This window comes from Lissotriton helveticus, chromosome 8 (genome assembly GCF_964261635.1).
Source record: "Lissotriton helveticus chromosome 8, aLisHel1.1, whole genome shotgun sequence".
Lineage (NCBI taxonomy): Eukaryota > Metazoa > Chordata > Amphibia > Caudata > Salamandridae > Lissotriton > Lissotriton helveticus.
Window position 1 is genome coordinate 385,998,069 of NC_136069.1, and position 16,967 is coordinate 386,015,035.

At 42.8% G+C, this 16,967-nt stretch overlaps 1 protein-coding gene across 7 annotated transcripts in view; it reads right to left on the reverse strand.

Moving 5' to 3' along the window:
- The window catches only part of SUPT20H (SPT20 homolog, SAGA complex component), a 404,514-nt gene that overhangs the window by 136,971 nt on the left and 250,576 nt on the right, over window positions 1-16,967 (reverse strand). For 5 of the 7 annotated variants that reach the window (XM_078657195.1, XM_078657192.1, XM_078657193.1 and 2 more), the window contains exons 18-19: window positions 11,901-12,006; window positions 6,912-7,073 (exon numbers count right to left, since the gene is read on the reverse strand). In XM_078657195.1, the coding sequence (XP_078513321.1) occupies window positions 6,912-7,073; window positions 11,901-12,006 (268 nt within the window). The remainder of the gene's footprint in view (window positions 1-6,911; window positions 7,074-11,900; window positions 12,007-16,967) is intronic. The other 2 variants (XM_078657196.1, XM_078657194.1) reach the window with 1 other exon arrangement.

Genomic DNA, 16,967 nt, shown 5'->3' on the forward strand with positions numbered 1-16,967 from the left:
AAACTTGATTTTCGTCGATTTTCTATGATTTTTCTTGATTCGTCTTCCAAAAACTCTGGAACTCTTCTGCAATGATCCAGACCCAACGGCAGAAAAAATAATCTGAAGATGGCGACCAAAGGTGGGAGCTTCCGGAGGAAGCACGTCTACATCACGAAGGACACCAAATGGTGGTATGTCAACACCCACCTGGGCCACGAAAAAAAAGACTATAATTTCGGACCCAACCACTAGATGGCGGAATAATGCACAGCATAGTGAATCGAGAAAGATTCACGCTGCAAAACTGCATGTAATATCTGTAAGTCACCCCTACACCATGCCTTGTAGCCCTAAGGCAGGGCGCATTATATTACATCTGCTTGAGGCAGCTATGCCCCTGTGCTGTCTAGTTTAATTACTAGATGGTAAAAGTGAACAGGGAAGCCTTCTTAATGATATGTACTGGGCACTGGTCATCACGAGTTCCCCAGCTATATGATAGCTTTACTGAAACCTATAGTGCTTGGTATCAAACACCTTGTCTTAATAAATCTGTACTGTTGCCAGTACTAGATTTATTATGACATGCACCCAGAGGGCACCTTCGAGGCACTGCCTGAAAAATCTACCAGTATCTAGTGTGCTGGCTGACTGGTATCGTCCAACATGCCACCACAGACACGTTTCTGACCCCCTACAATGAGATCTAATGCTCCATGAGGCCAGAAACAATGCCTGCTCCGGAGGAAGGTGTTCACACCTCCTCCAGCAGAATGGCTAGTTATTTAGCATATCGAGGCCAGGGGCTTCAAAGCACCTGCCACCTTTGATATGCGACCCTGTCGTCCCCCAGACCTGGGAGATGCTACCTCCTGCCCTGAGGCCCATTTGGCATCAGCACAGGTGGGAAATTAGGTATGCAGTAGGCCACTGACACAGCAGCACCCCCAAAAAAAGTATTTGTTGCTCCAAGAGGTCAGATCCATCTCCCGGCTGAGTTAGAAAATGCAAAGACCCCCAGGAGCCATCCAGCACCAATGCCTGGGGTACTGGAGCCCTTGAGGCAGTCAAGACTTCTTCAGTGTCCACCCTGGACACCAACAACGCCACGACCAACCTACTGACATGGGAAATCAGCACAGAGAGGCCATCATCGAGAGTGGCCTTGATGCCCTGTTATGTCCACATCTCCAGGTTCACCTAAAAAGTGCGAGACTCCAATTGAAGCAACCCGCCGGACAAAACACCGCTGCAACCGAGCCCCACAGCCTAAGCCTACCAACGGTGCAACTTTGCTCCAGAGACCCTAAAGAGTAGAGCCCCCCTCTCGGCTCTGCCAGACTGGTCCTCCAGTCTCCACTTGCAGCCTTTTTCCTGTTGTAGATTTTCCCATTGACTTCAGCGATTGCGTTCAAGGCTACCCTTGCAACGAGCAACTCTGCAACCAGAGACACCACGGCAGGTAAACCAAAATTGCTGGTTGTTTCAATGACCTTAGCCCCTACTTACCTTAAGTCCAGAAGAACGACCCTGTAACTTGATGGCAAGTATACTTATGTGGTGTATGTTTCTTCCATAGGATAACATTACCGCATTCGAGACTCATGCATCAAATCTGACAGCTGTATGAACTGTGTTTCAAAAAATCGCGAATTCAAATATTACTTTCCTGATTCTGAAAATGTTGATGTTTAAATTAATATAAAAATCTGTTATTTTTCTAAATTGGTCTTCCATTTCCTTATTGAGTGTGTGCCACATTTATTGACTCTGTTTGTGCAACAAATGCCTAACACTCACTTTTGATAAGCATTAACTGCTTGACCACACTACCACAAAGACAGCATTTGGGGTTTTTAAACAAAGCCCCTGTAAACCAATAAGGATCGCCTGGACTATTTGCATAGTGTACGCCTTAGGTGCACTACATAAATATATTATAGCTTTGATAAACAGATAATGATAGCAAAACCCCCACACATTGTATGTGTCAACCAAAAATAATATGAGGACTATGACTACGGCTCTGGTTTTAGGTCAAATCTATGCATTTTGAACAAAAAAGCCCTAAAGAAGGTTGGGGAACCAATTAATACCACTGAAACACTGTCGTCAATTTAAGATAAGATTAACATGATTTAAGGTTTTATGGTTATAGTTAACTGTGTGACTATACATTAGAAGCTATTGTTGAACATAGCACACAAATATGAGTGATACATTTATGATGAGGTATTGGATTTGACATGAGTATTGTATTTAAATACAATTTTTGATTACTGTATGAAATAATATAGTGTATTTTATAATATGTGTAATAGTTTAAAACAAATTGGAATAAATAAGACAACTTTTTGCATAAAACAGTGTTGAGTGTTAAGACAGTGAAGAAAATAAAAATAGAAGGGTGCATTTTTGGGTTATCCTATATAATAGAGAGGGGGATGGTATGAATGGTTAAGAGAAAGTGACATAAAAGAGATTACTTTATCGGTTTTAATGTGCACTACATAGTCAGCTTACTACAGTCTGTAGCTGAAAAAGTGTTGGGGCCATGCTCATTAGAATATTGCACAAACCATTGGTGAAGTGTTACTGGGCTTCGATTTGGGCAACAGCCAGCTCTCCTTTTGTGATAAGCAGAAGTCACATTTTGAGTCGGCAACCTATGTTACATTTCAATGACAGCTCTGCAGCATTGCCGTGAAACCATCCAGACCACAAGGGATTGTTCAAAATTCGACCTGTCATGGACCATTTCTTTCCCAAGTTTCATGATATTTATACTTCAGAGAAGAGGTTAACGGGTCTTTGATACTTTACAAAGGGTAGCTGAAGTTAAGGCAGTATATACCAAGCAAGATGGATCTGTAAAGCATCAAGCTTTATAGGTTGTGCTAGAGTTTCACTGGTTCGGCATACAGCCCCAGTGTGAATATTGGAAAAGACTCCAGTTTGAGTACTGCTGGCGGCTCTTCTACAGTAGAAACTAGAGAAAAGACTGTGTATATTGCTCAAACCTATTATAACCTTTTTGTTGACAATGTCTATACAGGAATATAGCAGTTCAGCAAGTTGTACAACATTGGCAGTGTGACATATGGGACAATTCGAAGTCACCTCAAAAGATTCCCTCAAGAGCTCATTTGTAAAACAAAAAATTAAAATTAAAAAACACACTCCAAAAAGGTAGGTACAGTGGCTTACGTTGCAATACATTTTTATCTGTTATGATCTCAGACAGGCAGGAAGTAGATGTGCTCACTACAATTCATGATGTGAGCTCTTCACCATTCAAGGTGCGGAGTCTGCTGGCAGAAGGGCATAAGCCCGACTATATACTTGACTACAGAAAGTAGATGGGTGCTCTTGATAAAACTGATCAGCGACTTCAGACATATGGTGCAACTCGTAAAACCTGCATATAGTAGAAAAAGTATCCACCTGATCTATTTGGCAACATAGAATGGATTTGTTGTCCATCCTTAGACTACCACCATGGAAAGACTGCTACCCTTCCTTGACTTTAGGCTTACTGTTATCTTTTGTCTTACTGCTGTAAGAGCATTGCCCATTACTTCGTCTTATGTAGAAGATGTTGCAAGACCTACATTTTACAGTGCGCTTTGCCGCAAAAAAGAAGACGAGTCATCTATATCTGTATATCATAACTGCAGAGTTCGTCCTCTGCAAGGGATGAGGCCAGAGACGTATTACTACGATCCTTGGTGCACATCTAAGCAGGACTATGGCTTCCATCTTGCTTTACTTTATATCACACAAAGGTGACGTTTGTGGAAACGGACTGAAGTGGAGCAGTCAGTTCAAGTCTATGAAGCCTTTCAAACTATTCCACCATAGTAGGAAAATCTTTCTAATACTTCTTAACCAAGGAACTACCAGATCCCTTATCTGTTTTTATTTTTCAATCAGAATTGAGGCACTGTGGTTTCACTCACTCTAGTAAATAGTGTGTTACACATTGGTCACATTTGTGACCTGCTTGCTGCCTTCATTCTCTACTAAAATGTGGTGAATATTTTGTCTGCCAAATTACACTCATGCTATACTGGAACTGCTCTGCAAATGACTGGGTACCCTGTCCACCAAATACTAAAATTAGGTCCCAAGTCTTTCTGGAAATGCTTTTATGGGAACTTAGGAAAGTCTAGCTCAGGATCTTTACAACAGTTTCTAAAGTAAGACATGTTTACACAGTCTGAGGAATGGGTCATAGGCTATCCTCGGCACCCTTAACTTGCTACCACAGAATGGAAAGAGTTGGATTTGATAACTGTCAACTGGATTGGAAGCAGTCACATTGGAGGTCAGGAGTCGAATTCCACACTGAGGAGGGGTCCAGCCAAGCTAATAGTGCAATAGGTGCAAGACACACAAGTCTTCATGAGCCTAAGCAGACTGTCATGGGGAGGCTTCAGTAAAGGTTCACCTGGCCACTTGCACAATACTAGTTTGGGACTCATAGTGAGACAGACACATGAAGAAATAATGAAACCTTAGCCTATTCTTGTTTTCAAAGGGATCTTGTGCAGGTATAAGGAAGATGGTCAAGGTATGAGGGACACACAGATCACTACATCCACCACTACTCACACAGATCTTCCTACAGACATACACCTATCCAACCACACATACCAGTCTCCCTGTAAACTCTCCTTGCTCATGGCGCTTATGCACTATACAAATGCTTGACAAAATAACAAAAGGAAGTTCCTAGTAGTAGATGGGAGGAATCAACCATGAAGCATGGCACACTATGTGGTAAAAGTCTACCTTCTCACGCAGCATGGTAAAGAGAATAAAACATCGCACAATAATGAAGTGGGGAAATTGAAGGAATATAAGTTCGATACTATATAATATTGTCTTAACGTATCCAATATATCAATGCTATTTTGGTAGAAACCCCTTGTAAATACACTCGACCCATGAATATCCTAAGAATCAGGCCCGAACTGAACAAACACCATCTTGGTTTCATTTCCCGGGGCCTCTTTCGTTAGTTAGGAAAACACGTGTCATGCTGCTGAGAGGAGAGCCTGAAAGGTTGGCCTGGGCTATGGACAGACTATTGATTCTAACTTGGGAAACTCAAGGTCGCATCTGTCTTTCTTGTAGGATGAGCACATTCTTGCAGGCACCATGCCTGTACTCCTGTGCATCAGAATGAAAGGGAGGCACCTTTACTGACCTACCCCCGGAATAACTTGACCTGAGTTTCGAATCAATCAGTTGTGCCTTATATGGGTTTTTCCTGTTGGTTTCTCATGAACTGGTACTTTTCCATGTACGGGGTTTCTATGAGGTATGCTGAAAGTATATATGCACTGTCTTGAATGTAATCCAGCAGTCTCCTCTGCACACCTTTGAGAGCTGTGGCGAGAGGGAGGCTCCCCTATATAGGGCGCTTTTGCAAAATAAACAATTGAACCCTCTCCATTGCTGGCTGACTTATTCTTGGTAAATAAGGTATATGGGCTATTGGTAAGTATAGCTCTATGGTATATTTTTTAGTACTTCAAAATGTCATGCGTAAGTCTCATGTTGTCGATCAATAAGGAATGTAACATCATTCATCCTTCTAGTACTTCTCCCGACTAGAATTATATCTGACATATATGCATGTGCTCTCTGTATTTGAGAGAAAATGTCTGCAACTCCAATCTTGTGCAGTCAATGGTGGTGTCAGAAAGGTTGTGACTGGTGTATTTGGAACTCAGAATCTTCTGGCACCCAGGGAATCCTACAAACCGGACATTAATGAAACTTAGACACTCAGGTGTAACTAGTGGGTTGTCCCTGGCTTAGAACCAATGCCTGATTTTTTTTTACCTAGGTTGCAGTGTAAATGTCAAAGTATGGCAATAAAACTTCAAATACCAGACATTTATGTACCGAAAAAAAGAGGAATATACAGAGAATCACAAACGTCTTACACATCTTCATTTTCATACTCTCAATGGAAATAGTACTGAACGTGTGGGTGGGCTACTCCTGGAACAGAAACGGGCCCACCCAGTGGCCATGGAAGGACTGCATTGATAGTAAATGGACTACATATGGTCAGAGTTTTCTTCAGTTCCGTCTGGTGCAGTATGACCATATACACAAGTAGTGTACCATTTTGATTGGAAGTGTGGGGGTGCTGGGTGGTAGGGCTTTCAGGTTCCCCTCAGATTCCATAACTTTCCCTCTCAGAAATCTGAAGAAAATCTGTAAATTCAATCTAGGTTTTTTGATTGCAGCACATTCCTGGGAAGAGGAAGTAAGCTGCACCATCCTAGACTCCCACGGATGTCTAGTTTTTACAAATGTCTAGGGTTGGTAAATTTCCCTGGGTGCTGGAAGACCCTGGGACCAAATACCATGGTGACCCTCGTTGCCAGAATGACTGAACTTTTAAGATAAAATATTGATGTCTCTACGTTGCCTTGGAGGGCCTTCCTGTCCTGGGTGATTGGCCAAGCCACACAGTGGGGTATTGTTTTAATCAGGGGAAGTATGGGAGCATAGAATAGTGACACATTTGTTATCATTTATTGAATTGCTGTCCATTTTGGACCTCCAAGTAAGTCAGTGTTAGTAAGCATACATCATAAATTAATGCTTGATTTCATCATTGGTGGGGTGTGTATGTGTAAAATGAGGCATGTAATATTCATTAGTAAGCATACATGAATAACAAAGTACAGAAACCTTGCACAGCGGACAATATACAACAGTCACAAGCGAAAGGATCAGTTAAAAGTTCTGCAAAAGTTTACAAAAGCACAAGATTACACTAAACCATAAAGCATGAACATGTTATTGGTAAATGACATGCAGACTTTTCAGCATAAGTGAACACAACATCTCATAGGCCACGAGAACCTACAGAGATCTAATTGAGAATTTAGGTGATGACTCACTTTGTGAAGAGTTGACAGGAGACATAGCTGAAGGAGACAGCATGCCTGTTTGGCTCACATCAATTGGCTGCTTTCGAGAGACGCTTGGAGTCTTTGATTGAAGTGGTGGAGGAGTTGAGGATTTCATAAGCCCACTTGCCTGTTGTGGACTAAACATATGACCTAAAGAAAGGAGGTACAATATGTCAGAATATTGCAGGAAAAATCAGAAGGTCTAATTGACATTGTTCTAGTATTGAGCTTTGTATGTCAAATTGCGAGTTCTGTATTTGCATTTTTACATTTTAGATCTCTCGACAGAGAATTCCCTCTGCCCAAGGAAATGTTTGCAACCATTTCATATTAAATTCAGCCTATTACATGTATTTGTATTTCGGCCCCTAGTTGTTTCTGTAAGTAGATACAGCCTAGTACTGAGTGCAAGCCACATTGGTAAAAATTAGTCTAATTTGCATGGCAACACCTACTAGTGTGCAAATTGGCATGCATATCATAATAAGTGCATTATTATCAAAGGATTATCAAAGTGCAATATCAATCACCTGCAATCTACCCACTTTTGTGTCGGGCCTTAAAAGCATGTCCCTTTTTTAGTAAACGTTTGGCTGCACCATTATTTTAAGACCACCCTTGTAGTAGAGTTAAAATAAATTCCATACTTGTGACTATATATCTTTAACATTGCTACCTTTTTTAGAATCATATGCTTGAATCATTACCAGCCAGCGAGTTGGGATTTATACATATTTTATATAGCTACAAACAGAACAGAGATGGATAGTTTTTGTTTAGTACACCTTTCACCTCATTTAAAAGTACCCAAACTTCAGCAATACGGTAGGTGTGCTCTAATCTACACTTTCACTAAAGGTAACAAATTGCTCAGATTTTGGAGCACAAGTGTGAAAGGATAATATGAAGGTGAGCCTCTAAACCATAGTGACAGGAAGGTGTCATGTGAATATATGAAAGAACAATGGATAGCAATAGTTACAAGTACATAACCAGTTTCTTCTCCAACAATGTATCTTCAATAGATCCACATGCTTGAATCAAAATAGCAAGCAAAACATTATATTTATCAATCCAAACATACACTTGAAGATGGGAAAGCAGACTCGCCTTACTGGAACAGCTTGCTAAGGACCCCTGGTGATCCTCTGACAACTTCTGATTCCAACTAGTAATAGTTATGCTTCATTAAAGTGTAGTTACTCTGTAAATGTTCAAAAGCTGTACCGTGTGTAAAAAGATACTGTTGATCATACAGCCCTGGTTAAATGAGGTGCCATTCTTTCTGGAGAGGGTGGTTGTTATTAATATGACTGAAGGGGAGAACTGCTGTGATTAATCTCACGATCCATTTGTTGGCCAAAAACCATGAATAACTGATTCATGAGCTTTAATCTTTTGTCTTTGCCTCGTAAAACTGTAGCCACTAGTGAATATACAGTGAATGCAGTGACTTCTCTGTTTGTACTGGAATGCTTTGGGAAACAGATTTCATTTTTATCAGTTTAATGAGGTAGAATCTGTCGGTCTAGTGAAAAGGTCAGACAAGGGGTTTCAGACGTTGTAATAGGACTATATTAACTACAAATTGACAATCAGCAGATGTTCCAGTAGAAAGGCTCTAAAATGCTTCTGCGGATTTGGGAAACATCAAAAGTCCAGTACAAAAAAGAAATCCCCACAATCCTGGTGACCAATGTCTGATAGTGTAGAGCCAGCATTACTTTTTGGATGAGCCAGCGAAGCTAGCCCCATATGCAGAACAGCTGATTCAGCTGACCTTGACCCAACCCGAGCCACTTTCCTGTTGACCTGCTACGCTTGTTCGCCATGTTGTTCCTGATGGCTGCAGAATCTTCACTTTTAGATTTATGTTAAGACACATGACCTAGATCAAAACACCTACGCCTCTTCCTACCGGATAAAGAAATGCATCCATCAATGTATGTTGACACTAAACAAGGATGTGGTTGATTCAGTAAGGGAAAATACTGTAGTCAGGATAACAAGTCACAAAGAAAGTCAAGTGGTAGTACTTGTACCTGAAAACAAGTCAAGATCAGCCCAATTAGGGTATTCAATTAAGCCCCATGAAGAGAAGGCAGAAGTAGTGTCTCAGATGCGGTGTGGCATCTGCCGAGAGACCTACCAAGGCTCGGTAGGTCTCAAGAAGCTAATAGGTATTCCTTCTGCTTTCTCCTAATTAGACTTGATTCAAAATCCTAATTGACATATTTGGGTGAGAAACAGGTTGACCATTTAGACCTACTCATTCACTAGTCTAACTAGGACTATTATAATCCAAGTCGGCACAGATATTTTTAATTAGGTTAGCGGGTTCATTCATTAAATAGATTGACTCAGAGTATCCCCAAACCTATTTTACTCACTTTTCATCACCACTCTACACACACTTGAGCCCACACACCCTCACTTCACCAAAGGGGTAAGAAAAGATTTCTGGTAAAGAGCACTCTAGTGGTTGCCCGTCGGGCATTGCAGTGCCGGCCCGACAAGGAGCTAGCCCAATGATGAAGCATGACACCCGTTTGAGCGTGGGAGGGCCCGTGCTCCTACTGGAGCACATTCCTTTCCCTGGAACTTTAGACTTTATTTGTATGAGGAACTGCACACCACTTTTCTTATAGTGTACGCGGATATGACCACACCTGTAATACAATGCACCCTGCCTTAGGGCTGTAAGGCCTGCTGCAGGGGTGACTTACATATACTGCATGCAGTGTCTGGGGACATGGCAATGTTTTCACTTCTGTCTGCGCTATTTCATGCAGCCTGCAATGGCAGTCACATGAGTTTGGTAGTGTCTCTCTTAGGATGGCACCATACATGCTGCAGCCCTAGGGACCCTCTTTAGTACCCATGGCCTAGGCACTAGGGTTACCCTTTACCAGGGACTTAAAGGGGCGTAAAGGGCGTACCAACTGTGGAACAATTGCACAGGTACCTTATTTTTGAGAAAGGACACTGGCACTGGGGACCTGGTTGGCAGGAACCCAGTGACTTCAGTCAAAGTTGCATCAAATGCCAAGCAAAGATAATGGGGGTGACCATATCAAAAAGAGGCACTTTACCCTTTTATATAATTCTAGTAGAAGAGAAATAAGTTTATTGCCATGAATCATGAAAGAGACAAAGGCATCTTCAGAACGTAGTGGGTACAGGATAAAAAACACGGGATCATCTGCATGGAACAACGGTGGTGCGGACTTTTTCTGCACAACAGGCAAATCCTGACCTTTCTCGGTTATAAAACCAGTCAGACTGCTGACGCATGAAAGAAATAACGTAGGTGCTAATATGCAAACCCTTTGGTACACCTCTGGCGAGGTTACAATAGTTAGTGCACTTGCTTTGACCACAAATTCGCACAGTGGTGACAAATTATTATGCAGTGCACAAACAAAATCCACTAATTCCCTCTTCATCCCCATGTTCTCAAGCAAACCCCAGAATTCGGACCAACTGAAACCATCAAAGGCACTTCTTAAATCTATGAATCCTACCAAATTTGGAACCATAAAATTAAGAAATGCAAATTGATGCATTGCTCAATTGGTCCTATCTCTTCTCATAACCCAAGGTAAAATTCTCTCAAACTATTCTGCCAACAATTTTTACTGTGAAATCAAGAGAGAAAATCGGCAGATTTTGTAAAAACAGGTACTATAGATGCAGGAAACCAAGAATGGGGAAACCCTGATTTGCATCTGCATTTAAGTTATTAGTAGTCAGTAGGGCCAGAAATTCCACAATGGGTTTGTTCAAATAGATTGGTACCCCATCTGGGCCGGGAGCTTTATCAGAAGGACTTTTATTCATGGTGGCTTCCACGTCACGTAACTTAAACTGGATGGAGATAGTATGTGGATATAAATCCGCATACAGTGTATGGGGGCAATACATTTACTCAAAATCGGTGACCTACTGTTCTGCTTTAAAATGACGGCACAGTGTATGTACAGGGGGTTTATTGAATGTGTTTGAGTTCATCACCTTTCAAAACCCATTACTTACATTTAGTTTGCTGGTTATATCAAGTCTGTTCCAGGTTTCTTTACACATTTCTTTTTTCCTATTTTCCAGACCCACTTTATATGTCAACTTGCCATAAGCAATTCCAATACTATTTCTAGGTTTATACTACAGGGCTTTCTAAAGACTTTAGTTAGCTTGCCTGCAGAATGTATCAAACAAGCCTAAGGGGTCCAAAGACCAAACCGGCTTTAGAAGTGACATCTTAGTGCAATTTACAAAATTCCCCAGAGAAAAGTGATGCATGACATTTACAAATTTTCATGATCATATCTATGATACCCTCTCTCAAGGCTTTTTTTCATATATGCATCCGATACGACTGCGGTGAACACAAGAGGGTTGTGGTCACTATGGGAGCTCTCTAACATCCCCCCCACCTAAATGTATGACCTAAAACACCAAGATATAAAATAAACAACCAATAACTGAGCTATGACCCCTCATAACGAAGGTAGGTATCTCATAGTTAATCTGCCCAACAACATGTTTAACGTTCTATAAATCATATGTAGTAAAATGTTGAAAAATACACCCTCTATGTTCACTTGGAAACCATTCTACTCCCAATTTCTGAACAAAGGGAGTACATTAGTCCACATTCAAAACTCTGTCTGGAACCCTTAGAGTAGATGTCGTTACACTGAACTCATCAGTGATGACAGAAGGCCACTTCAAGCAGATGGTTAACTGCTCATTCGGGGGATCTTCGGTGAAAGGTCAATTTCATAAGCAGTGTGGCCTTTAAATAAAATTGATACATTCTCACAGATTATTGCCATTTAATTTCGATCCATCTTTCCGGAAATGCTTGGATTACAAATGAAGGTGGGGATAGGGATGTTGTGAAGTACTGGAAAAGAATCTAAGAAGAATAGACATGGAGACAGAGGATAACTGCAAAGACCAGAGAGAAGCATTTACCTGAAGAGTTTGCTCCTGGATTGGATGGAAGTTTTACTGGAGGAGGTCGGTTTTTTACTCCCTTGCCCAGAAGTGAAGGCTGAACGGAGCCTGATCCGTTCTCTGGCTGTTGAAAGCAAGCATGCATTTGGTGTGAGGACATAAAATATTTGTCTTAGGCAAGTCCAAGAGCCCAGATCAATGCAACACAATTACAGATTTTGTTTGGTATTTTTATATACACATTTATACGACCATGCAACGTGTGAATTAGAAAACATCCATAACACTCAAGTAATTACCTCTTATACAATCCTAATACGGACATGGCATGATTAGAATCAACATGGGGTCTGAAAGATGCTCAGTGTACCTATGTGCAACATCTAAAACAAAAACTCAAATGAATTTTCATAATCTGCAGTATATGATTTTGCACTTGTAAGAGGACTTGCACATTATTCTACGAGTGTGGTGGAGTATTCCTTGTGACCAGAAGTGATCAGAGATGAAGGGTTGGTCGACTTCACCAGGGTTACGAGGCAAAGTTAGTCAATACCCAAAAGCACACACAGTCAAAATGTACAAAGTTGGCAACTCTGAAAAGGATTAGCCATCCACTCTTGTCATGGGTAGTTGCAAATTTGTTTTCAGTGTGGAGAAGGGAAAGGAAATGCGCCAAAACTGTTGAAGGTATATGGAAAGGTCTTTCTTCACAGGGAAATATATTTTCCTAGTTTATAGATAAATTCATATATAGTTCTTTGTATGAAAATCTTTTTCATATTCAAGTACTCATGAGAATGTGCAAAGGTCATACGTTCCCAGGAGAACTCCTAGACTATAAAAAAAATTGGAGGAAATTTACTTGAAATGCCAGTATGAATGAATGAAAATACTTATAGAGCGCACTACTGCCGAGGCGTCTTGGCGCTGGGGAAAACTGAAACAAACCATAATGCGTAGAAAACTTAACGTAGGGTAAAAAGCCAGGTTTTGATTTCTTTCCGGAACATCATTCTGTTAGTTACCTTTCTCAGGTAAGCGGGAATTGAGTTCCATAACCTAGCTGCAAGGAAGGAGAAGCGTTTTCCTGCCTATCTTACTTTCTGTATCTTGGGAAGTGTAACCAACCCAAGAGTGGCCGACCTTAGATCACGCATTGGTATATAGCAGGGAAACAATGCCTTCACGTCCTCTGTTCCTCCGCCAAAAAGAGCTTTGTGAACCAAGCAGAGTGATTTAAACTCAATAGGCCGCCGTACCGGAAGCCAGAGGAGTTGTTTTAACGCGCAAGATGTAGGATGATGTTTAGGTAAATTAAACAGCACTCTGGCTGCCGCGTTTTGAATTGATTGTAGTTTAGCCAGTTGAGTAACCCCCGCTCCTAAATACAGTGCATTGCCGTAGTCTATTCAAGAGAGAATTGTGGCAATTATCACTGTTTTCCTCAAAGGGACGGGGATACACGGGAGGATCTTTCTGAGGCGCTTTAGCATAAAGAAGCAAGATGATGACAATTGATTAATCTGAGCCGCCCGGTCAAGTTCTTTATCAAACATAAAGCCAAGATTTCTGTCTTTGATGACTGGTACTGGGCAGCCCCCGGCTGCAGATGGCCACCAGTTCTGGTTCCAGATAGAGGTTTTATGACCGAACTCTAATACTTCAGTTTTCTAGGTATTCAGTTTTAGAAAGTTAAGAGCTCATCCAGGCCATCAGAGCCGAGATGCAGTTCGAAAATTCCACTGCCATGACATCCACTGCCTGGGTTACCGACACTCCGCTGAGTGTCATCGGCGTATGACACCAGCGTGAGGCCACAACTCTTAATTAGTTTTGCCAATGGGGAGACGTAGATATTAAAAAGGGTAGCAGATAGTGCCGAGGCTTGAGTATAAGCAGGCATGTACATTTCCAAATGTATAGAGAATAAGGCAGAACATCTTTCAAAACCTAAAATTCTATGAGTTCCATAAAAGAAGAGCCAAGAGAAGGCCTTTCTTTGAAGCACAATTTATTTTACCTTTGGTAATGCCATATCTGGTAGAGACATTATCTAGTCGCAGATTCCTTACCTCTGAATTTCCCAGGCATCAGACTGGATCTAGAAGATTTTTCTTCGAGCAATACCCCCTGCGCCGGTAGGTGGCTTCTGTCGGCTTTGCATGGCTTAGTGGGCACCAGAAGTGATGCCTGTGTCACCTATCTAGGTGTTACCTTGGCCTGCTGACCTCATTTACTTTCTTCACGACTTTCCACGCCACAAGCGCAGAGCCAAGAAGTGCAATGACATTGGTGTGTTTGAAAACTGGGGCTCTGAACCTAGAAACCTGCCTGTAGTGTGGGGAGCATGGGTGGGTCGACAAGGAATCAGTGGTTATATGATGTCTCTACTAGATAAGGTGTTAAGGAAGGTATGTAACTTGTTCATCTGATAGAGACATATAGCTGCCGATTCTTTACATTTGAATAGATACCCAAGCAATACCATCCCCGGAGGGATGGCAGACAAGTTTAGACTAAAAAATCATGCAGGACTGAGCGGCCAAGATGGCCGTCCCGGAAGACTTGACTGCTTGGTAAATGTATGAAGTGATGCCCACATTGCCGCATCACAGATGTCCAGGACTGGGACTCTACATTGCAACGCAGTGGCAGAAACCTTAGCTCTGGTGGAATGCACTTTTAAGCCTTTAGGAAGCTGCGTCTTTGCCAGTGCGTAGCAAATGCTGATGCAGAGGACCACAATTAGGAGATGGTACCCTTCTGCACCATCAGATCCTTCTCTCCAATGTACCCCATGAAAAGTTGGTCGTCCACCTGAAACTCTTATGTGCGATCAAGGTAGAACTACAATGCTCTTTATGGGTCCTGACGGTGGAGTCGCTCCTCTTCTTTATAGGGATGTGCAGGAGCGTAGAAAGTGGGCAAAGTGGTAGATTTTCCCACATGGAATGGTATTACCACTTGTGCGAGGGAAGCCAACTTGTCAGGGAACATCGTCAAAAAGGGAGGCTTGGACAATAAAGCCTGCAGCTCGCTCACCCTCCTGGCAGATGTAATTGCCACCAAGAAGGCTGTTTTAATTGTGAGTAGTCAGAGGGGGCAAATACAGAGGGGCTCAAAAAGAGCGCACATTAGGAGAGTGAGAACCAAATTAACATCCCACTGAGGCATAATGAAAGGGGCAGATGGGAACATACGTACAAGGCCTTTCAGGAATCTATGTGATTTAAATATGGAGGGTTGGTCTGGCAATCTCAGAAAGGCAGACAAAGCCGAAAGATACCCTTTCAGGGTGCCCAGAGCAGAGCCCTGTAGGGCAAGGATCAAAATACAAAGCAACACATCAGAAAGGGAAGCAGAAAGAGGGTCAATAGAATTTTCTGTACAATGAATTACATATTTCTTCCATCAGCAGGCGTAGACCGTCTTGGTGGAGGGACGCCTGTCTGCCAGAATACCATTACAGGCTTCGGTGAGAATGGAGATAGCTATGAACTGTCACCATTCAATTTCCTCGCAAGAAGGCGTCGAGTTGACAGGTTCGGGTGGAGGACCCTTCTCTGCTGCTTTGACAGAAGAGTTTCAGTGAAGCCAAAATGTAGCTGGGAAACTCGTTTTGACCAGAGCCCAGCATATACATTAATATAGCTTCTCGCTCATTTGTACTGTCAGAAATTGAGCTGGCCAGCACAAGGTTATATCTGCTCATGCAGATATGTCCTCACATGTAATATAATGCACCCTGCCTTAGGGCTGTAAGGCCTGCTGTAGGGGTAACTCACAAATATTACATGCAGTGTTAGGGAGCATGGCACACAGGAGAGTACCAGGTTGTGTTTTAACTTTTTAGAGCACCTTGGCACGCAGCCTGCAGTGGCAGTCTGTATGCGTTTGGTGCTGGGCTCCTTACAGTGACACAAGATATGCTGCACCTCTTAGTGATCATCTGTAGTACCTATGCACTAGGTACCAGAGGTACCACTTACTAGGGACTTACAAAGGTGCTAAAGGCCTGGTGACTTGGGAATTAAGCGACCAGTTGTCTTGGTTTGGGGAAAGAACACTGGCAATGGGTACCTGATTAGCAGGAACCCAGTGCACTTCAGTCAAAGTTGCAACACATACCTGGAAAACACGGTGTTTTTGGGGGGCAGGGTGGACTGCAACAAAAACCCAGTTTCTTTAAGCTCCCTCCTCCATAGTCACAGTAGGGGGAGAAAGGATGGCAGTATCTGGAGAATTATACAGTCCACTGGCTTCACACAGATCCTCAGCCCAGTCCAGTTGTACTTCATAAGGCTGGTATTCGTCAGCGTCCAGTGACCCCTCCCAATCGTCCCCAAGACGAAGCAAGTAAAAATAGCACTCAGGCTCTGGCCTGGAAGCCATGGCTCTGTACGACGCCCCTCAGGCTCCATGTCTGATTTGGGGATGAGAATGGAGATGGCACTGGGAGCGTGACTGGTGTTGGGGAAGATCCAGGTGGTACGATAAGTGCCGATCCAGATCCATCAGAGGATCCTTGGGACCCGACTAGTGCCAGAGCTGTCGGCGTGGATCCAGTAGGGGCCCCTCCAGAACTTGTGCAGAGAGAACAGGCCACCCAAAGATGAGGTGCATGGCCTCATAAAACACTCAATTGGGCGGAGGTCGCATCAGCTCCCGGAAACTCAGGAAAGCCTGGAGCCGACCCATACGCTGGCTCAATTGCGGAGACAGCCCTTGAGTGACAACGCTGCCTCGTCTGCCGATGGACAAGGTGAAGTCGAAGCATGCTTCAACTTCTTCTTCATGTGGGACTTGGACTTACACGAATGGTATAACAACTGTGAATGTGACTACGACCTCGGGCTCCTCCACCGACACCGCTCCCGGAACCTTTCTCTTGACAGGGATCATGATCATTGCGGTGCCGCACATCGAGCTGCCATGAACATGAGGGAGTGCTCCCTCAGGGCCTTCGGGTGAATGGCACGGCAGTTGTAGCAGGCCTTGGGGTCATAGTCCCGCTCAAAGCACCAAAAGGCACATAAGGTGCGGGTCCCTCACTGACCTCTGTCTGTGACAGGTGCCACATGG